This window comes from Rutidosis leptorrhynchoides, chromosome 1, assembly GCF_046630445.1.
Source record: "Rutidosis leptorrhynchoides isolate AG116_Rl617_1_P2 chromosome 1, CSIRO_AGI_Rlap_v1, whole genome shotgun sequence".
NCBI classification, from domain to species: Eukaryota; Viridiplantae; Streptophyta; class Magnoliopsida; order Asterales; family Asteraceae; genus Rutidosis; species Rutidosis leptorrhynchoides.
The window spans coordinates 471,647,274-471,671,306 of NC_092333.1; the positions used below are offsets into that span (position 1 = coordinate 471,647,274).

Consider the following 24,033-nt stretch of genomic DNA (forward strand, 5'->3'; position numbering starts at 1 on the left):
GATAATCCAAACTGAATTAAATTGGAGTTTTTGTTTTATGGATTAGTTGTGGAGATTTGGGTTTTATAGGTTACAAATGAGGATACATTATTATTTCATGATATTGTCTTACTACGTACTAATATAAATTCTGCTAAAATAGCATTTACAGGTTATACTAACACTATGGGTTAGTACAAATAAGTTAGAACAATAGCAATTTTTCGTTTTGTTAATGTCTAATACATTCCCAGATTTATATGATGCTACTGTATGGCTTTAGTTTTGTTAATTTTGTACCTAATTCTGCAGTTTTATAAGAAAAAAGCATTTCGAGATCCTGATAATTATTTTAATTTGAGGTATTACTCAGTGCTGACCTTTTTAGGGTTTTAGCTGTGCATTGTGTTAATTTGTCTTTATATGCATGTCGTGCTCATTGAATTAGTAACAGCAATGAATTTGGTGTTAGTTTGAAATGAGAAATGGTGTAATTTTATTAATGATTGGCATTTGGTAGATGGCTTTCTTGCCTTGCTACTGATATGGTGGATGGGTCGAAAGTTCTATTATTTGAGCAACTTAGTATTCTACACACAGATATATCTTGTGCATCTAAATTATTGTTTATATTTAATGATATTATACAATCATACAATATTTGAGTGTATTATTTTGGTTTTTTTATTTATCATTCAGGCGTTTTGGAGAACTCCTCATAAGCCGTTTAGACAAGTACTGCTTGGTATACTGGTTTGGTTTAATTAAGTCAACTTCTTTCCGATAATTATTTATAGAACTCTGACAGCTCTTCATCGCAGAGGTTTTATATGATGAAGTCTTGCCTGAAAAAGATGAAATTTGATGTTGAGGTATGCAATATTTTCGTTATCTTCTTTTTCTGTTGTACATAGATTTTCGATCATGTACATTACAAGTGTAACACCTTCATTTTTTGCAAAGTGTAAAAGAATGTAAAGGAAGTTTTAGATTGCTTACAATTTTAGTTCAACCTCATGTTTTTACTATATGAAACCTAATTGCATCAACTATTTACAACGCATCAACTATTTACAACATTTACAGATGAGTATACAGAGGCCATTCGGGATGTAGAGGAGTAGAAGAACTTTTGTGATCATCCAAGGGACCAGCGTCCACAACCTGAAGAAGTAATTGGGGTAAGACTCAAGATCACACATATTGATGTTTTTCCAGTTTAATCAAATGCATATACTTCTTTTCTAAAATTTGTTTGTACCCTTTTAGTTTGATTCTATGAGGAAAATCCCGTGAGTCCATTAGTCTTAGGATTAAATTATAATTTTTACTTAACAAATTAATAATTAATTATTGTATTATACGAAGTATCTGCTAAATAAAATACGGAGTACTTCTTGAAACTATCACTCACGCGTGCCTTACTTTCTGACCTTTAAAACATAGAAAATGGTTGCTGACCTTTTCTTTTTTTCTTTCAGGTATCTTTTTCCAAGAATTCAAATCAACAATTCAAATTTGAATTAAGTTATCATCTATTGCATCTTTGAATCGGGATGTTTTCATCTTCTCTCTTCCAATAAGGTTTTCCACCGTGAGTTTTACTCCAAATCTCCAATACATTTGAAATTAAAAATCAAATGTCAATAGAAAAGAGGTGTTGATACAAACCCTAAATTGAACAGGTACTTATCTCTTACTCTTTAAAAATAACTTCATGAAAACTTCTATAATCTACAAACGACTTATATGATTTTGAATGATTTGCTACTGGATTCGGGAAAGATGGGTTCCAAATATGATGGTGTAAGTTTATAATTCTATTTTTTGTGATTCATTCATGGTATTCATTAAACTTTTTATTTTCAGTTCGTATTAAATTCTTTTGTAATGTTAAGGTTATATGCTTTACTGAAGGATTTGGCAATGGATTCGGTCATATTAGGTTTCAATTACTATTTACTAAGTTTGTGGTTCCATTTATATTTTACTGTGTATTCTATTGAAGTTTTTCGTATTTAATGGAATTTTTGAGGCGTTGATGTAAACTATAGTGTTAGTTGTTAAACATGAATATTGAAATGGGTAACCTAATTGCTGAACAACTTGGTGTTTCACTTAGAATATATTTAGGTAGATGTAAACTCTTATCTTTTAGGGGTGTGACAATCTAAATGATTTGTATTTAACTGCACACTAAGTGTTTGATAAAATGACTCAATGAGATTTGCTTGAATTTTACAGGTGAATCGTAATGTAATGTAGGCATGAAACTGCATTTGTGAAGATGGAATATGAGTATGTATCAACTTAAATTCAACTCTTAAATCTATAATATTAATTCTGCTATCTATGCTTCTAATTAAAGTTGATTTTAGTAAATTTAACTATTAGATGCAAGCATTGTGTGTGAGGAGGTTTTTCTGATTTTGAGCCCTATCACCAGTCGAGTCTATTACTATCTTATATAGCACAATTAATAAGACATCATTAACAAGCTCTAACAAGCTCTATTAACTTATTCAATGATGGCGGTGTCTTTGTTATCAATAAACCATTCAAAGGTATGTAACATTTAGTTTATATTCACTTTAAACATTTGTTATGAGCCATTAGCAATTATTACTCATTCAAGTGTACAATTTGTAGTTTAATTTTGCTGCTTGCAGTGTATATCGATTAAAAAATCTCACCGCGAAGGTAACATTGCATTGGTCTTTAGAATTTTTTTTTATTTCCAACGCAATACAAGGTGATCACGAAGTGTTACAAGTGAAATTCACTTGGTTCATTATGGTTAAATTTTTTTGTTTTCTTATACAGGTAATAACTCAAGAGGCTTTGTGACTGATGGTGGCCGTGATCTTAAAATGATCCTCAGTTATGTGGATTCTTTGCCAACTGGGTATGAAATTTCTTTTATTTCATAAATAATTTCTAAAAAGTTGATTTAGTGCTTGCTGACTTTCTTTGACTTCAATTTAGTATGTATCAAAATAGATATAGATATTGTTGTCAAAGATATTACGAGTACTTTTTTTTACACTAAAATAGGAAATTTTTTGTTAGTAATCTTGCATTCTTAAAATGATAGATAAACTAGAATAGAATATCATTAACTACAAGTGATTATTGATTGACTGTGTTTATGGACTTTATTAAATCAATGAATTATTGTTATGGCTACTGACATTTGTAAAGTAGTAAATCATACATTATGTTAGAAACCGAATTGGATTACTACTGCAGGAAAAGAAGCTAAAAAACAGTCCACCGTTGACTTTTATGTCAAGTTTTTAAATTTACAACTCCGATATTAGTCAAGATAGTATGATAAGTATATTGTGAGTTGAAATATTAACAATACACGTTTCCTTATAAATGGTTGTTAGCATTCTGAAGAATCTTGAACATAAAATTAGGACAAAGTATGTGAATTTTGATTGTTAGAAGCATCACATTTGACTCTCGAAAGTCAAACATTTGACTCTTTTTTTGTAGCATGGATGCAGTTGTTTTGGGTATTTGAATATATTTTGCTTATTAAAAACTGAAACTAGAAAATTTTGCTTGAATGTAGCCATGTAGGAATGAAAGTGGGTTGTATAATGTATTGGACCTTGGTGGTACGAATTTTTGAGTTCTTCGAACTCACTTAGGAGGAGAGGCTGAGATGGTGCCGGCCACTGAATTTGAGCAAGTTTCGATACCACAAGATTTGATGTTTGTCACGTCCGAGGTCCATATCTACTCTCATATACTCATATTTCAAAAATTAAGGTGATTTGTTGACGTGGTGTTGATCGATGTGTTGATACACGGTTAGATGAATTTGTAGGAGCTGTTCGATTTTATTGCTTCGACATTAGCAGAATATGTGTAGAACGAGGGCGGAAAGTTTGTGTTGCCAAATGGTAGAATTAGAGAGATGGGGTTTACGTTCTCTTTTCTGGTGAAGCAAACCTCCATTGACTCAGGGATACTAATTAAATGGACAAAGGGTTTTGCAGTCTCTGGAATGATTCGTATTTTCGTCTTTAGTTCTAAATCTTTAATAATGACGCTTATGACCTCACATGACCTCACTTATGCACTTTCAAAATTTACATCCTGAACACCAAAATACAAACGGGCAGCATAATGGCTAGAAAAAGGCACTTTGGTAAAACATTCTGCCCTGGACACACAGTCGGTCGACTGTCTCCTCAATCGGTCGACTGACATAGACAGTCGGTCGACTTTAGACACAACCGGTCGACTGACTTTCCCAATCGGTCGACTTATTTGGTGTTTCCACAATCGGCCGAAAGCCAAACTCAATCGGTCGATTCACTCGCCAGTCGGTCGACTGTCGACCGACAGTCGGCCGACTGTGTTCATCATCTGCAGATTCTGAACACAACCTACGGACTTCAAGCTAAATTCACCAAAACTCGATCTAGAGCTCGTTTTCGACACCAAAATTTACCACAACTCAATTACTACATGTTATAGACTATAAACCCACAAAGTTTTGACCATAACAACATCAAATCCATGGATTTTGACACAAATCAAGCTTATGAACAAATACACTTAAAAACACCATTTTAACACTAAATTGATCATGAAAGCTCATGATTCATACCTTAAAAGAATCAGTAGAGTGTAAAGAACGTGATTTCAAGACCAATTCGAGCTCAAGATCAACAATGGAGAATTAGGGTTTGGTTAGGTGGGAGGGATGAAGGTACGGGTGTGTTTGGGAAAATTTCAGAAATGGAAAGAAGAAGGCAGTACACTAGTCACTTAAGGCTGCTATTTTCCCCACCTCACAACACACGGGTATTTACCAGTTATCTGATATCTTTCGCACAAGATTAGGTAACCCAAACGAGGTCCAAATAAAATAAACAAACCTGTTCTGGAATCCTTGTCACAAACTGGTCACAACACAAATATAATAAAACACTAATAAAATAATTAAAATAAAAGCACTTAAGACTAAGCACAAACCCTAAGGGTAAAATAGTTCACTTACAACTAGCCCGGGTTTCAGTCTGTTACAACCACCTCACTATACATTTGTCACACTCCTATTGGCCATTCAAATCCACATCACCATTCTCATAAACACGACACGTGGCATCTGTACCACAACAAACCCTCGGTATTATTTCACTTCTTCAAAAACCGTCGCATCTTCCCTCTCATTTCTTCAAAAACCGTCGCATCTTCCCTCTCATTTCTTCAAAAACCGTCGCATCTTCCCTCTTCCCTCATATCCATCGCCGCTGTCGCAGCCGACGCCACCGTCGCAACCGACGCCACCGTCGCCAGCATCGCCACCGTCACCACCGTATTCACCGTCGCCACTGTTCAAAGACATCTTTTTGTTGTAGGACGAATTAGGGTTTTGATATTCAGATAATGTTGCTATCAATTTAAAGGTACGTTCATCAATTCAAAGATACATTCATCAGTCCTTCAATTGAATTGATTTCAACCCCCAATATCTTTTCACTTCAAATACACAACTTAATATTGTATCACGAAATTCATGACGAGTTTCATACGTCGATTTAGGTTTGCATCGATTTATTGTTTGCTGCTAAACTGGTACATCACTGATATACATTTTAGGGTTTTTAATTAGTGAGTTGATTTATTTATGGTTTTTAATTTCTTGGTATTTATTGATTGTCGTGAGTTGATTTATTAGTGAATGTGTAGGATATATAAATTCAGTGCATCACTGATATACATTTTTAGTTAAATCACTGATTTATTTGTTTGATTTTATGAGCAGATTGAGTACTCCACAATAGCTGAGATGTATAAAAGAAATTCAGATTATTTATGTACTTGATATATATGGGCTTAATTATCTTGCCTTATATCTCTGTAGACAAACTGTTTGAATGTCATCCAAACTGTTTTTTCATACATATAACCATGGTTTTAAAAAACGGTCGAGGCGTTCGCCTCGAGGCGCGCCTCAGTACGATTTTCAAATTCTCCGTTTAGGAACGTACGCCTCAAAAGCCAATTAAAACGTACGCCTCAAATGGGAGATGCGGTTCGATTTTGATATGAGGCGGTTCGATTGAAGAGGCGTGCGCCTCATGGTCAAACCAAAAATCGGTGTCTAACTCGCTAATTACTCGGTCAACCGCCGGTGAACGGCAGTCAAACGGCGGTCAACGGCGTCGGAAAACTTAAAACTTGCCGGAAACGAGAAAAGATGAGGAAGGAAAACAGAAAAAGAGAAAGAAGATGAGGGAGGAAGGAAAATTAGACCTGGTAACGTTGATGTTTCATCGGAACAGAAGCTGATGTTTCATCGGAAGAAAAAGTGAGGGAGGAAGGACAGATCTGACCTTGGTTTTCATCGGAAGAAAAAGCTGGTTTTCTTTTCTACTTCAAGTTGATAGAAGTGTCAGATCTAAATGTATCTACAAGACTATATCTTTATATATTTTAAATATTTTAAATTCTTTTTTCTTTTATCAAATTTCAATTACAGCCCCTAAACTTCTACTAAATTTTAATAATAATATACACTCTTTAATCTTTAATAAAATGACAATAACAGCCCCTATTATTTATATATTATCAGAATATATATATTTATTATTAAAAGTCAACAAAAGTCAACGCCTCGAACGTACGCCTCGGTTCGCCTCGAGGCATACGCCTCGCCTCACAGAGGGAAAACGCCTCGAGGCACGTTTCCGTTTTTTTAAACCTTGCATATAACCTCATAATTGCTTTAGTTAGATATTTATATATTGTTGATGTACTATTATCGTTTCCTATTATAATTTTTTTTTGCGTATACGATCGTTTTGATTGTGTTCATATAATTTTTTACTGACTTGGTGTGGAAAATATTTTACCGTTGGCGAATATTCGTAAATGGATTCTTATTGCAGTTACGGGATCAGTTGATAGGATTAAACGATTGGTTGGTGGTACCAAGGTGAGTTTTGATGGAACGATACCCACAAACTCCTTCAGGAACAACAATTTCGATTCGCCCGAATATTACCAAGGTGAGTTTCGATTTCGATTTGATTTCGATTTTAATTTTTTTCTATTTTTGTTCAAGAACGGCGATTTAGGTTTAGATTATTCCATTTATCAATTTTGCATACCACTATATCTTCTAAACCAGTGCAGATTTAAGTAGCACATTTGTAAGTCTCTTGGAATTGTATTCTGATTTTTTTTTTTCATGTTCACAACTATTAAGTATCAGTTATATAGTTAGTTCCCTCTTAAGAAGTGTTATTGGTCCCATTATATTGTTATCGAATGCTTTAGCCGATAAATCTACTGAGAATATCTTTATGATTTTATAATGGGTATAAACTATTGTTTCCTGTTTATAACCAATTAGATATATCTGATGATAGTTATTATTTGTCAGTCCCATTAAATTAATCACAATATGCATCATTTGCAGTGATTCTTAGTCGTTTTTGTAATTATAATGGACAAGAACTATCTTTGTATATTAGTATATGTGTTTGTAAATGTAATTACAGTTCCGTTTTTTGAACCAGATATTGTGCGTCTATGTTTATATATCGACAGATTTTGCGTATATCAGTATAAATGTAATGGGTGCCTAATAGTAGTAAGATACATTTTAATTTATTAACTCATGAATTTAGTGCAGTTAACCAAGGCGATACGAGCTACTTTTGTTTGTTGATGTGACTGCATTTGTTCATATTATGGTGGATATTATAGTTTTGGGATCGGGACTAGGGCGTAAGAGTATATGTGATGGGTTTTGACTTGGATGATTGATGTAAGAGGTGAATCTCTTAAGTAGTGGTTACCTCGAAGGGCTGATTTTTTTAAGAAATTGGACAAGGCATGCCTAAATTTCTATGAAAATAAATATGCTTTTAAGTACTATTTTGTGTTAGGAAAGTATCAATACAATCTGGTTATGTAGCTGATTATAAGTTGAATTATTTTTTTGAACTATGAATATAAGAAAATCATTAGATAATCATGACCTGTTTATGAACTGCATACCTAAAAACGTAAAGATTGCCATTTAAATTTAATGTACATCGTAATTTCTGCTCATGTAACTGTAATATGATTTTAAAATTGAACTTCTCTATGTGCTATACATGTGTGTTGTCATTTACCTTCATGGCAACTTTGTACACATGACATACAGAGAAAAAGAGGAAATTGTAAAGTTGTTTGTACATACAAGTATTTTATAGATAATATTAGGTAGCCCATAGTTGATATGTGAATCTCTTAATTATATTAGTTCCTCCTTCTCTTTCCGTTGTTTTTTTTTTTTTTAATGAACCTGAAGTTTCTATTGATTTAGGGCTCCCAAGTTTGGTACAACATTTCATGAAACCTTATGCCCAAATTGATCACATTAGTGGTATAACAATTCTTACAATCATGAAAGTTGTTCCATCGAATCTGGCTTTGATGCGCCAACGGGTAATGTTCACATTTAATGTTGACATTATGTTATCTTTGCCTTAAATTGTTTATACGTCACACTTTCGACTCATTACTTATGAATGGGATAAACTATTTTTTGAAACTGTCATGCACGGGCTATATACATTTGTAACCTATAAAGTAACATTCTTTCAGTAAATTATTTTGTGGACTAATAGCTAAAGGTCTTTTTTTTGTCAACTTACAGTGAGGTGTTTCAATGTATGTTTGACGATATAGACCGGCTCTTTGTGATGGTGTGGCAAGGGAAAATAAATTTATTTTTATTAGTGGGTATTAAGTTGAATAATGTGAGACATAATTCAGTGAGGTGTTTCAATTTTGATTATTTTTATTTTTATTTAAAAAAAAAAAAACTTTTTCCTACTTAAAGGTCGGAGGTCCTCTCGGAAACAATCTCTTTAACAAACAGGTTTTGCTATGAGTCTTTTAATCATCTGATTGATTGAGAGACAAATATAAACTGATAAATGATGATAAAGATTTTGCTTGTCAGTGTTTATAAAATTGTGTAGTTCTTTTTTGCTAATTAACTGATAATGAAAGTTTTGCTGTTCATTATTTATGAGATTCTGTAGTTCATTTTTTCTAATTGATTAGCTGGATATCATATACTAAAATTATGAACATCCAAAAATCATTCTTTTTTTAACAGATGGGTCCAAAAATCATTCTTGATATCTGATATGCATCATACGGGTCAATTGTGATAAGCTATATGAAGTCATTAACTGGAAAGGGGTTAGATGGGTTATATACATTGTTTCGATTATTATTGTAATAACTGGAAAGGGGTCAGATGGGTTATATACTCTGTTTCGATTATGATTGTAATAACTGAAAAGGGGTCAAATGGGTTATATTTGGGTTTTGCAGACAGTAATGAAAAGAGGGAAGCTGTTTGCAACACATGTTGTAGCAAATATCCTGGCAAGTTTTCAGATCGAAGAGTACATTTTTGAGGTATGAAAATCTTTAGCATAGGGTGTCAAAATGGGCGGGGCGTAACAAGGTTGGGTTAGTTCATATTGCAGGGGAGTATACTGCTTAAACTAAAAAATTGGATATTTGTAGGTTGTATAACTCTCGGTCCTTAGTAATTTACATCTAAAATTAACAGCGGATGTCAATGCTATTGTTTAGATTATAAATTCGGATGATTGTTCTTATTGTATCTTTTTTTCATTTTCATTTGTAGCATCTCCAAAACAACAAGTTCACTGGACCAAGCTCACCTCTAATTGTGTGTTGTAATCGGCTCAAAATACGATAATGATATTGACCTTTATACCTTATATCAAGTCATTGTAGGGATCTTGGTGATAATCACTTGGTTGGGACCAGTGTTGTAAAAGTCGGCCGACGCGTCAGCTGACGCGTCGTTTTTTTGAGTTTCCCGTCCCGGTTTTTCTGAAAACGACTCAAAAGACGGTCAAAGTTAAAAGTTCGGTCAAATTCTGTCAAAGACGGTCAAAGTTGGTCAAAAACGGTCAAAATCAGTCTAATTTTCGTCAAGATGTGATATGTTTTAAAATTAGAGTTTGTTTTCATTTTTTGAGCCGCTATTTTCTCTGTGCCCTTACTGATTATGTACTCATTGAGTTTGAAGTTTGATTGTATTTAAGTCCAAGTTCTTATTTAAGAAATTTATGGTACAGAATTAACTATTTTATACATATATAAATATATATTTAAGAAATTATTAATAAAGTCAACGTTGGTCAACGTTGGTCAACGACCGATGCGTCCCCGACTCGGCCGACGCGTCCTTTTTAGGTCTCCACCGATGTGTCTCCGACTCGCGACTTTTACAACCTTGGTTGGGACTAAGAAAAGTTTTTTTTTTTTTTTTTTTTTTTTTTTTTTTTTATAATTATTGTTGCAAACAGTCTAATTGTTAAGGTCGAGGTTATGTTAAGTGATTATGCTATGTGTAATTTGGGTCGTTATAATATGAAGGGGAACCAGAAAAGGAGTATTTAGATTATCGAAGTATATGAATCTGGGTAAGTTCTTTAAATTTCATCCACATGATGCAGCTGAGGTTCACAAAGTGATCTTTTTAATGATAATGAGGTGATCCACTTTAGATGATGCAGGCCTAATGCTCGATCTGACGCCACAAAGAAATGCAACAAACAAACAATGAAGGATTCACTCTAGATAAAGCTTTCGAAAAGTGAGTGCTTTGAGTTTATTAGAAGTGTTTCAAAAAATTTCAAAACCGAGACTTTGGACATTGGCTAATGATTGTGAATATACAGGTGGTGAGTATTATGGAAACTGAAAATGTCTTTTTCTGACTTGTAGGATGTTTTGGTTGGTGTAAGTGTGTCTACTTTGGTAGAGAACAAATGTCTTTAATGTTGAACAAATACTAATGGTCATGTGATTTAAATGTAATCTTTAGGTCTCCACTTCATTTAAATGTTTTAATTTACAACAGGTTTTGATTTTTTTTTTTAGGGTCCTATGATGTAAGTTCTCTTATGGGATTCTTTAGATAATGCAGGCCTTAATCTATGTGTTTTGAATCTTTTTATCAATACTTTTGATGTTATGCGAGGTGTATATAAAATAGTTATTAATTTTAGCAGGAAATACTATTAAATACGATACAATTTTACACAAGATATTTATTTATTTATAGAATGGATATACTTAAACCTTGCTACAACACTTATAGGCAGTGTACCTAATCGTATAGTAGTGTAGTTTTTAGTAAGTCCGGTTCGTTCCACAGGGAAATCTTTAAACAAAGCTCAACGCTATATTAGTTTACTTTTATAAAAATACAAATATATATATAAGTAATATTATTATTATAAAGGGGGGTTTTTACCGTTTAATGACCGGTTTGTCGATTTTAAGATTTTAGTCGCAGTTAAAACCTAATGTAAAATATAAAATAAATACAAGACTTAAATTAAAGCGTAAAGTAAATAACGATAATGAAATTGCGAATAATAAAAGTGCGATAAAATAAAATTGCGATAATTAAAAAGTACGATAATTAAAAATGCGATTAAATAACAATAAATAAAAGTGCGATAATTAGAAGTGCAATTAAATATAAAATAAAGGAAATTAAATATGAAATAAAAGAATTATGCTTATTTAAACTTCCGTAATCATGATGTTTGACGTGTTGATTTTAGTTTTATGCCCATGGGTTAATTGTCCTTTGTCCTGGATTATTTAATATGTCCGTCTGGTCTTTGTCCATAACAGTCCATCAGTCATAAATATAAAGTGCGAGTGTCCTCATCAAATTATTCTTATACCCGAAGTTAAATATTCCAACTAATTGGAGATTCGAATTGTAACAAGGTTTTAATACTTTGTTTAATGAATACACCAGGTTATCGACTGCGTGTAAACCAAGGTTTTACTACTTTGTTAACAATTACACCAATTACCCTTGAATGTAATTTCACCCCTGTTTTAATTATTCTAGTGGCTATTAATCCATTCCCGTGTCCGGTTAAATGAACGATTATTCGTACGTATAAATACCCCGCCCATCGTGTCCGATTGAGTGTATATGGTAATTTATAGGGACGCCCAATTGTAAATCTTTATATTAACATTAACAAACTTTCATTAAGTTAAACAAATATAAAGCCCATTAATAGCCCATAGTCTAATTTCCACAAGTGTCGTTCTTTTGTCCAAACCCCAATTATGGTACAAAGCCCAATTACCCAATTTTAGTAATTAGCCCAACATCATGATTACTTCGTTTTAAATAAGCATAATAATAACTTAGCTACGAGACATTAATATAAAAAGGTTGAACATAACTTACAATGATTAAAAATAGCGTAGCGTTACACGGACAGAATTTCGACTTACACCCTTACAACATTCGCTAACATACCCTTATTATTAGAATTATAATTAAAATTAAAATTAAAATATAAATTATATATATATATATATCGTATAGATAGAGAGATGAGAGAAATAGAATATGAAAAATGATCAGAATTCGGTTTGCTTTATAGCCAGAGTTGATTTTTGGGGCTCCGCGACTCGCGGCAAAATCCTCTTCAAACTCCGCGAGTCGCGGAGAATGTATTTACAGCTCACACCCTTGGAGTTTCTCTGCCGACGGTTTTATAATATATATATATAATATATATATAATTAATATAATTAATTATATATTATATTATATTTATATGCATAGTTAACTTGTAATTTTTAGTCCGTTGCGTCGAGCGTTAAGAGTTGACTCTGGTCCCGGTTCTGGATTTTCGAACGTCCTCGCGTACAATTTAATATCTTGTACTTTGCGTTTTGAATCTTGTACTCTTGTAATTTCGAGACGTTTCTTATCAATAATTGGAACCTCTTTGATTGTCTTTTGTACTTTTGAGCTTTTTGGTCGTTTGCGTCTTCAATTCGTCGAATCTGTCTTTTGTCTTCACCTTTTATTATTTAAACGAATATCTCTTGTAAATAGAACAATTGCAACTAAAAGCTTGTCTTTCTTGAGGAATAATGCTATGAAATATATGTTCGTTTTTAGCATTATCAAATATTCCCACACTTGAGCGTTGCTTGTCCTCAAGCAATATCGTCTTGAAATACTAGAATCACTTCTTTATTCTTCACACTTTGTACATCAGTGATTTCTATACGGCGGTATAAACAATGGTAGTAACGATATGGTTTACAGTCCCACATGACTATAAAAATTTAGATCCATTAAGGAAATTGGATCTTTATGAAAACATTTGATCTTTTGAAAATTAAATCTAGTTTTTACCCTAGATAAGTTTTCCGGAATAACCCTTTACCGGTGTTTGCAAAATATTTTTGTGGGTTTGGTGGGTTTCAGATTTGAAAATTTTAGCTCAAAACTTGCGGTTTTGTGTCACCCACTTGCTAACCTTGTATTTGGAAAGCAACACGTCCAGTTTACTTGTCCCGTATATTACCTTTCGGTAAACTACCGTCCGGTTGTAAAGGAAAGCGTTGAACAAGCAACTGTTAAGGCAATGTCCCGTGACATGCTTTTGATTATGGTCTATAACGTGTCGGAAGCAATTACTATCCTTGGTAGGAGCAATAGTAAAGCTCACCCTTATAATTTTTTCGGTCTGGCACAAGGTCCTGTCTTTGACCACTATGCAACCACCGTTCTTACGGTTGACACCCGATTTAGTTCAGGTGACCTAATGAATTCCAGGTGAATTCCTAGGATTTTACGTTCAATGGTAATGAACGCATTGAAAATAGGGTTTTCAGAAAACAAATCGGTTTGTAATTTTGATCAAAATATTTTCTCGTTTAAGCTCGAGTTTAGATATCATTGAATTCCATGAGTTTGTAATTCTCAATCTTTAAGGTCAATCTCTAGGATTGAGTAATATCAGTCTTAAAAGCTGATTTTTAATCTTTAAGGAGATTATCCTTTCTGGGGATCTGATTCATTAGTCTTATCCAGCTAATTTGCATGGTGCCCCCCCATTGTACGAGATAAATCCTTCTCATGGTTAGGATAAATCTGACCACTTGGCGACCCTGTTTAATGCTGAGGTCCGTGGATTTCCTGCTGATTTTAGTGATGACTTTTCTAGATTTTTCGTCAACCTACAGCTGGTCTGGACGACTACTTCATGACCTAAATCAAGAAGCGCGTTTCTTTTTCGGAAGACTTTACTTCCTTTTAATGATGGAATTGATTCATCATGTAGATCCATCTCTTCTTTTCTTTCATCGGGTAAAACAGTTTAGTTTAGTCCAAAGCAAAAGTATTTTCAGTTATTTGTTACAGATATATGTGACATATGTTTAAAATAACTTGGTAAATTTTCCCACACTTGGCTTTTATTTTCCTTTTTATCGTCCTCTATTCCATTTTAAATGAATTTTAACATTTTAGTTTGTTTCTCAATTTATGTCCTTTCCGAGGTAACAATAATTTCGGTGTTAAAACCTAGTTTTATCGTTCATAAATATGTATAAACATGATTTGAATTCATTTAATTGAAAAATTTTACTAGAATTGGGTAGTCAGTATATAAGACTAGGGCTGTTCTTTTTTATCAGAGAGCACTAGATTCTAATACAACTACTGCTTTACTAGTATTTTTAATGGTAACCAAGTGTATAAAGTAAAAAATTTTAAAATCCGAAAGAATTTAACCCCTTCCCACACTTAAGATCTTGCAATGCCCTCATTTGCAAGAAATCAGTAACAATTTAAATTATTGAGGGTGATTTGTGTGAAAATGATTAAATTTTTACCAAAGTTTCCAAATATATTGGCGTTTGTTTGCTGAATGATAAATGGTGCACATCATTTGTTCATTCTGTCTTGTTGTTATTTCACATATATTTTGCATCTTGTCGTCAAAATTAGTTGCTTTTGCTGAACTTAATGCCAGTCTTTGAAAATGCGTTGTTTTACCCTGTTGTGTACATAAGATAAACTGCAAACATATATACATATTTTTGAAGTTTGGTATATTACCCCACATTCAAAAATTATTAAAATCTAAGAATAAAAGTTAGATAATTATAAAAATGATTACAATATTAACAAAAGTATTAAACGTATCAATAATTACAAATTACAAAATAATAAAAAATAATAAGTAAACTAAGGATGATATTGGTACCAATAGGGGTTCCAGGCATAACCATAAGTGCTATAGAATGCTTCGGCAGGGTCATACGTAGGATATGGTGGCTGCATCTCTATAGACCAAGGAGGGAAGACGGGTTTCGGTGTAGGAATATAGTTTCTACCTATATGTTGGCAATGAGCTATGATCTGGTTCTGATGAACTTGCCAATCTTCAAATGCTCTCTGTCTAGCATTTTCGTATTCCTGAGAAGCTATAAACCTATGCATTTCTTGCATCTCATTCCCCCCTCCTACATTACCTTGCTGCTGGTTTCTCTCCACCTGTGGATGTCTACCATGGTATCGTACTGCGGCGTTATTTCGCCTCTTCAAAACTTTCGCACCATGGTATACATTTAAACCTATAGTATCGCGGGGTTCCGGTTCTTCTACTAATAATCCCCCCGACTTATATCCACACCGAGATATTCACCAATCAAAGTAATAAAAATACCACCTCCTATTATGCTATGTGGTCGCATCCCCCGAACCATAGCTGATAAATAATAACCCACACAATATGGTATACTTACAGCGCTCTGTGGGTCTCGAATACACATATGGTAAAACAAATCCTGTTCATTTACTTTTTCCTTGTTTTTACCCCTTTGTGTAATCGAATTAGCTAAAAACCTATGTATCACTCTTAATTCGGCTCTATCTATATCCAAATAAGAGTAATTTCCCCCTTTGAAACGGTGATGGCTTGTCATTTGACTCCACACACCGTGTGTATCAAAATTCTCATCTATCTTTCTACCGTTTAGTATCAATCCTCTACAATCGGCAGACGCTAACTCCTCAGGCGTATATATACGTAAAGCCTGAGCCATGTCCAGTAAAGACATGTGGCGCATCGAACCGCCTAACAAAAATCTAATAAAAGAACGATCGGTTAAACTGAAAGGACCCGTTCATATACATTATAAACGATTCACAATAGTTGATTACATTGCGAGGTATTTGACCTCTATATGATACATTTTACAAACATTGCATTCGTTTTTAAAAGACAAACTTTCTTTACATCGAAAATTGACAGGCATGCATACCATTTCATAATATCCACTATCCAACTATAAATTGATTTAATAATAATCTTTGATGAACTCAATGACTCGAATGCAACGAACTTCGAAATATGCTATGAAAGACTCCAAGTAATATCTTTAAAATGAGCAAATGCACAGCGAAAGATTTCTTTAACACCTGAGAATAAACATGCTTTAAAGTGTCAACCAAAAGGTTGGTGAGTTCATTAGTTTATCATAATCATTTATTTCCATCATTTTAATAGACCACAAGAATTTCATTTCCAGTTCTCATAAATATACGTCCCATACATAGAGACAAAAATAATCATTCATATGGTGAACACCTGGTAACCGACATTAACTAGATACATATAAGAATATCCCCTATCATTCCGGAACCTCCTTCGGACATGATATAAATTTCGAAGTACTAAAGCATCTGGTACTTTGGATGGGGTTTGTTAGGCCCAATAGATCTATCTTTAGGATTCGCGTCAATTAGGGTGTCTGTTCCCTAATTCTTAGATTACCAGACTTTAATAAAAAGGGGCATATTCGATTTCGATAATTCAACCATAGAATGTAGTTTCAATTACTTGTGTCTATTTCGTCAAACATTTATAAAAGCGCATGTATTCTCAGTCCCAAAAATATAAAGGGTAAAAAGGCAAATGAAACTCACCATACTGTATTTCGTAGTAAAAATACATATAACGTCATTGAACAAGTGCAAGGTTGGCCTCGGATTCATGAACCTAAATTAATTATATATATTTATGTGTTGGTCAATATTTGTCTAACAAATTAGGTCAAGTCATAGTGTACCACAATCCTAATGCTCGAAACTAATATGCAAAAGTCAACAAAAGTAAATTTGACTCAAAATAATTTCCAAAAATCTATACATGATTAATATATAGTTTAAATATCGTCGTTTTATATTTTTAAAAGATTTATTAGAGTAAATAATATAATTTATTTATTAATAAATAAAATTTTATATTAAATTTATATAATAAAATATACTTTTATATATATTAAGTAATAAAATTTATAGGGTTCATTTAATATCATAAAGATAATATGATAGGTATTATTAAAGTAAGTTATTACACGTAGTAAAATATGTTTGTATCACATATTTATTTGATAAAATAATATCTATAATGATAGTAAGTAAAAGTTGTATTATTTTGTAATAATAATAATTATTATAAAAATATCAATATTTATAATTACTAAGATGACATTATGATAAAACGATAATTCTAATTATGATAACTTTAATATTTACGATAATTTTTAATATTATCTTTAAAATAATAATTCTTTTTAAAATAATAATAATAATGATATTTTATAGTAACAATGACATTTCTATTAAAATGATAATTTTTGTTAAAATGATAGTTTTAATACTAACGATACTTTTAATAATAATAGTAATGATAAAAATAATAAGAACGATAATTTTATCTAAATCAATATCTTATAATATTTTAATTTCATCATGATACTCTTACTCATTATTTCCTAATCGTTTCGTTTAATAGCTTTTAATCGTCTTTTATATCGTGTTCATAATAATGATAATAATAGTAATCAAAATAATTAGGTGTTACAAATATTTGTTTTAATTACACTAATATTAATAATGATAGTTACTATAATATTATTAACGATAATACTAATAATTATCTTAATGATAATATAGTAATAATAATAATAACAATAACAATAACCATTTTTAAATAATGATATATATATTAATAATGATAATAATAATAATACTAATAATAATAATAATAATAATAATAATAATAATAATAATAATAATAATTGGATGATAATAATAATACTAATTATAACTTTAACGATAATAACGATAGTAATAATATAAAAAAAATAACAATTTTTAATGATAAATCCCTTTTATTGATATTGATAAAGATAATAATAATGATAATAATAAGATAAAACTAGAACGACGATAAAAACGACGATAATAATAATCATTTTTAATAAAAATATCGAAAATTCAATTGATTATAACTTCTAATTCGTTCATCGAAACCATTCGATATCTAAAGGAAAAGTTCTTAATTTTTCGCTAGCTTTCCAAGGACATGCATATCTTATACCTTATCTCAACCGCAAGTGGAACTAATTCAAGATTCAACCTAACCTGTCCAAGGGCAATATCAAAAGTACAAGCATGCATAATCCTAAAAACTCGAGCACTAGTCAGGGATACACTATTAGTATGTAAAAGTTAAATTATGAGTACTCACGTATCAATATTGAGATTCAATATTGCAGGAAAGGTACGTAGACGCAACGGAAATGATAAACACTATATTGACCTCACGAGCATACCCATGAACCATACTTAATCACTTCCATAGCTATAATCCCATAATTTCCTTAATCCTATCCTACTCGAAAAACAATTTCGAAATCACTCGGACAGCACTCCGTCGTAATATTTTATGTATACTAATAATATCTTGAAATAATACGGAGTAAATATATATATGTAAATCGATTGGGAGAGTTTAGAGAAAAATATTTTCAAGTTTCTATGAAATAATGAAACCTATTGAATTCTATTTATAAATAGATTTTTGAATTATTAAAGTGAATTATTAAAGTATGAATTATTAAAGTGAATTATTAAAGTATGAATTATTAAAGTGAATTATTAAAGTATGAATTATTAAAGCGAATTATTAAAGTATGAATTATTAAAGTATGAATTATTAAAGTATGAATTATTAAAGTGAATTATTAAAGTTAAAGTAAAGTAAAAATAAAGTAAAGGTAAAGTTTATAGTAAAAGTATAAAATTATGTACGTATAATACGCGTATAAATATATATAATATTAATTTAAATTGTTATATATATTTAATAAAATAAAATATAAATATCTTTATCTTTATCATACTTGTTAAGTAATGAGTTGTCAAAAGTGGTTCTAGATATTTATAAAAGTTATATACGTTTTAATAATAAAGTTCTTTTTAAACTGAAAACGTTTTTGTACGTTTGAAACTAAATAGATCAATCGAGTCTTTATGAGATTCAATCTTCCACTATCCTTTGTCTAGTTCTCAATGATTGACAATTTGTTCTTATTTATAAATCACTTTACCATTTTCTGAATATTGTTAAAATGGAAAGATTTCTCAAATCAACGTGGGCCTTTTAACAGAGACTTGTAATCATAATTCAATATATTTGATAATTCAATCATTTGATCTTATCTTCTAATTCCATTGATAAACATTTTGAAACAGATATAATCATATAAAGTATTTAATCTAATATTTTGTTTACGTTTCAAGTTATAATATATATACACATATACATATATAATCATATTCGTTTAATGGTTCGTGAATCGTTGGAACTTGGTCGAGGTTGAATGAATGTATTAACATAGTTTAAAATTCTTGAAATTTAACTTAACAAATATTGCTTATCGTGTCGGAAACATATAAAGATTAAAGTTTAAATTTGGTTGGAAATTTCCGGTGTCGGAAACATATAAAGATTAAAGTTTAAATTTGGTTGGAAATTTCCGGGTTGTCACAGTACCTACCCGTTAAAGAAATTTCGTCCCGAAATTTGGGTGGAAAGGTCGTAAATGATAATAAGTATATTTTCATGATGCATACGGGCTGAAAATTTGAGTTTTATCATCAGCGAATAATTTGGATAAACAATCAATTTATATGAAGAGTACGAATGAAGCTAATATAGAAGAGTGAAATGAGTAAGTGTAGATTCATCTTATCATTTGACGTAGATATGATTGATTCCCAGATTTCAAGGGATTTGAAGAAAATCTTCTTAATAAGATTTGACTCTCCGGTAATCAAGGGAATTAGGATCCGCTTTAAACGCGATCGTCCATTTTAATTGTTCTGTCGGAGATTTTCTTATAAATTCACCTCCTTCGTTTCCTTACAACTCACACCTTCTGTTGATGCATTTTATGCAAGTCCCTAGACATCTACCCACATCCATTGCAGGTACAACAGTTTACAGGCCACCATGATTGCTCGTTATTATCCTATCCGTGTTTGTATGTGGTTACAGGAACTGCAGGAACGAGATTTAGATGTTTGACTATGTTAGACTTAGTCAGACGTACGAGTGAAGCCTCACTAGTACGGCTGACAGGCTCATACGCACGGTTGATGCTGAGCTAAGTCACAATTACAACCTAAATGAGAAGACACAAGTGAGTGATCACCCGTACGGCTGATGAAGCCAACTCGTACGTGTGATGAATGAATCGTATGGGTGAGTCAATAGCAGGGGTATATAAAGTCTTATGTTCTTCATTTTAGGTTAAGCCTCTCATTTGTTGCACACACTCAGATCTAGTGAGCTCTTCCGATTCTCTCTCAGTCCAAATCACCCAAGTGGTGAATAATAGCTCTAGGTGTTGATCTAATCACACTTGATTTAGTTGTGGTTTGACTAAATTAATCAAAAAAAAACTTAACCTATTCACTAGAGGGTTTGATTCACTTATTCCGCCATTGTGTGAGTTAAATCTATTGATTTCTAAGTTCCTAGTCATGTTTCATCACCTTCTATTCTTTCCCCCTCAACTCATATTTTAAAGTATTCATCAATAAGCTCCATCCAGTTCTGATTCTCGATATACTTCTAACTTTCATATCGGTCATTCTTTTTTTCATCTACCGCCGGAAGAATCTATTTACTTCTACTATACTCTTGGGTTTATAGTGTTTCTAGTTCTCCCGTGTCTTTATATTGCTATATGCATCGATATATATGGTTTATAATTTATGATTTGTCGTTGGGCTTTATATGTTCCCTTATATTTCAAAGTCTCTGCTTCTATCTTCTATAATCATTATCATTCACAGTTAATGCTCTCTTTTATTTGCTGCAATTTATACCCCAATTTCTATTTCGGAGTTTTGTCCTTTCGTTTCTCTTTCTTGCGATTAAGCACCGCTTGTAATGGTCCAGAATTCACAGATATGAATTTCGGAATGAACATTGTTAATGTTCTAGGAAGGAAATTGTGATGGCACGATCTTGACTTGTCAAATTACTAGAATACCTTGGAAAAGGCCGAATCATCAAGAAATATTTTCTTGATATTTTAGAGGTTGAATAGAATACAAGAGTCGTATAACATGGCACATGATGATGTTATGATCTGTGAATCATCACGGTCCATTTAGAAACTCAGCATGACTTACTGTAATATAATCACATTGATCAAGTGTCATTATATTATACTAATTCATGCTTCAGTTCCCAACACTACTTCAAAATATTCCTATTTTAAACTTGAATGTTTCAGAATTTAGAAACTAAAATAGTTTCTTTTATGATGTAATACAGATAGCGCGAAGAGGTAAATGATTTGAAATAAGAAAAATTAAGAAAATATCTTCAGAAATATGGAGGATATTTATAATGAAAGATATGATGATATTTTAGAATTTCTAATATCAGAGGATGATGAAGAATATTGTCCGCAGGGGTTTAGAGTCAGGAGCAAGGTATTCGTTAATGACTTCAGCAGGTACTGAATCATTTGGATCCTTTGAAGTTAGGTTCAGTCTTTGTAATTTGTCCACAGCCTCCTTCCTACTTTGCTCAATCCGTTTTCCAGTTCCAAAACTTCTCTTTTTCTGCGCTTTGCCAGCACACTTCATCATTGTCATCCAGCTTTTACCATTTAAAGTCGTTTATAGTTTTTGCTGCTTCATTAGCATTTTTTCCATTTTTGGAGAACCAATTCGTAGTTCGGAGTGTTTTTTAGAAACTTCACATTCAAATTAAGTCCAGAAGATAGACGTTATATATACACATATAACTGTTGGCGTAGACATGCTGCGAGATTTCAAAATACTGATTGCTAATTCCCAATGATTCGTATGGCAATTCTCATTACAAGATGCGAATGAGTAAATGATGGGGTTTCAATGAATAATTATAATGACTTTTTGGAGAGGCTAAAGTCAAAGGGTAATGAAGTTATTGGTACATCTGCTAATAATGTGGTGGAATATAAAAGGTTCCCTGGTAACGATGGTGTATATCTCAAGGTTATAATAAGGTTAGTCTGACTGAAAAGTCGAAGTTGACTTGCTAGAGCTGTGACAAAACTGGCTACTTTGAATAGGAGTCGCAAAGTTATTTTTGCTAATAAATATCAAAGAATCTGACGCGGATATGTTGTTTAAACTTTACTTTGGTTTCAAGAGTTTTTCGGGTACATAACTGTGGGTAACATGTGGTTGGATCATCATCTTGATTGCTCATCATTCGAAGTGTCTTCAGAAATTTTCGAAGGGTTTGAACACAGATTGTAATCGTTAACATACATTTGATATTCTAACACAGTTTTGAAGTCAAAATATAGCTTGTGAAAGATGTAAGGATCTAAGAGTGATGATTTTGGTCATATCTCAAGTTGAATTTTGAGATTTCAAAATCAGAATATGTAATTAAATTTTGAATGAGTATGGTTGTTTTGATTTCTATAAAAGAATGTATATTGTTGTGAAAGTGGGGAGTATAATGGATGATTTGCTGAATCAGATTCGAAGAATGTAACATATTAATTGTGAATTTATATATCTCTCGGGTATTACCTACCCGTTAAAAAAATTTCACAATTAATATTTTGTACAAAAGAATTTTATTACATTATTTATGAAAATATATATATGTATATTTTCTTCAGATGTTAATGAGTTAATGTTAAATTAAACTCATTTGATTTACGGTTGAAACTAGAATTGAATAATCCCTAAAGGCTTTAAAAAGTACATAACTTTTACGCAGTATTTCTTTAATGACATTGAAATTATGAATCAATACTTCGTTATTTGTTGATGTATGATGTTCGGTTCGTGGAATTCTTGTGAATTTCACAGAGTACGAATGATGTTATCTGAAAAGTTTCGGGTACATCGATGATGAAAGTGTAAAATCAAATATATACTTGATTTATTATGAATTAGAATTTGTTGAATTGCGACAGAGATTGTAGTTAACGCTGGTTAAGTTGCGGCTGAAGGACGTACATTATTGCATATTTGTAATATGAATTAACCGAGTAATTAAGATTCACACACAATAGCTTAGCACGGAAAGATTTATTTCAATATATATATATATATATATATATATATATATATATATATAATATAATATACATATAATTTCTTCAGAGGGAATGAGTTAATTCTTCATAACTCGTTGATACAATATACACGTTATTGATTCGTAATGATGTCCACAGTGATTCTTGAACTGACGAAGTTTGTGATGTTATCGGTGTTGTTGATTCGGATGTTGACTGTACTGACGATGCTGGTAACGTTGACGGTACTGTTGATGCTGTTGGTAAAGCAAGTTTAGTTTGTTAATCACACACCATTTTTGTCAGGGTTTCTACTCTTCCTTCTATCATTTTGGTTCGCTTAACTGATTTATGGTTAGGGCTAGATTAGATAATCTCTAAGACTTTAGAGATTACATAATCGTCGCGGAATGTTTCTCCAATGAAGTTATGAATTAATACTTCGTCAGTTATTATTGTTGGTACTCCTTGGTATCTATGGTGCGTATGACGTTGATGCTCGTGGGATAGATTGTGAAGTTGAGGTTTACGACGCGGTTGTTGTTGGAGGTGGTAATGGTACTGTTGACGTTGATGATGGTGGTACTGGTTATGCTGCTGATGCTGCTGCTGGTGTTTGTAATCTCTGCACCATATTCTCCAAAGCCACTACCCGAGCGCGAAGTTCGTTGACTTCTTCTATTACACCGGGGTTATTGTCGGTTCGGACGAGCGGATAAATAAAATATAAAATTTGATGTAATA

The 24,033-nt window shown here is 32.1% G+C and overlaps 1 protein-coding gene across 15 annotated transcripts; it reads left to right on the forward strand.

Annotated features, from left to right (window-relative positions):
* Nucleotides 1-2,063: 2,063 nt before the first annotated feature.
* Nucleotides 2,064-10,917, forward strand: LOC139874641 (uncharacterized). 15 transcript variants are annotated; one of them, XM_071862059.1, is made up of 8 exons: nt 2,064-2,884; nt 6,894-7,013; nt 8,324-8,445; nt 9,346-9,432; nt 9,668-9,802; nt 10,429-10,475; nt 10,560-10,648; nt 10,780-10,917. In XM_071862059.1, exons 1-5 carry the CDS (start codon nt 2,863-2,865, stop codon nt 9,740-9,742), a joined length of 426 nt encoding a protein of 141 aa, XP_071718160.1. In that variant the 5' UTR covers nt 2,064-2,862; the 3' UTR covers nt 9,743-9,802; nt 10,429-10,475; nt 10,560-10,648; nt 10,780-10,917. The 15 variants fall into 15 exon arrangements, 14 of the variants coding, with proteins under 14 accessions (XP_071718160.1, XP_071718169.1, XP_071718165.1 ...); XM_071862068.1 differs by having other exon boundaries at nt 10,569-10,648; XM_071862064.1 differs by having other exon boundaries at nt 10,569-10,648; nt 10,734-10,911.
* The last annotated feature ends 13,116 nt before the right edge of the window (nt 10,918-24,033 follow it).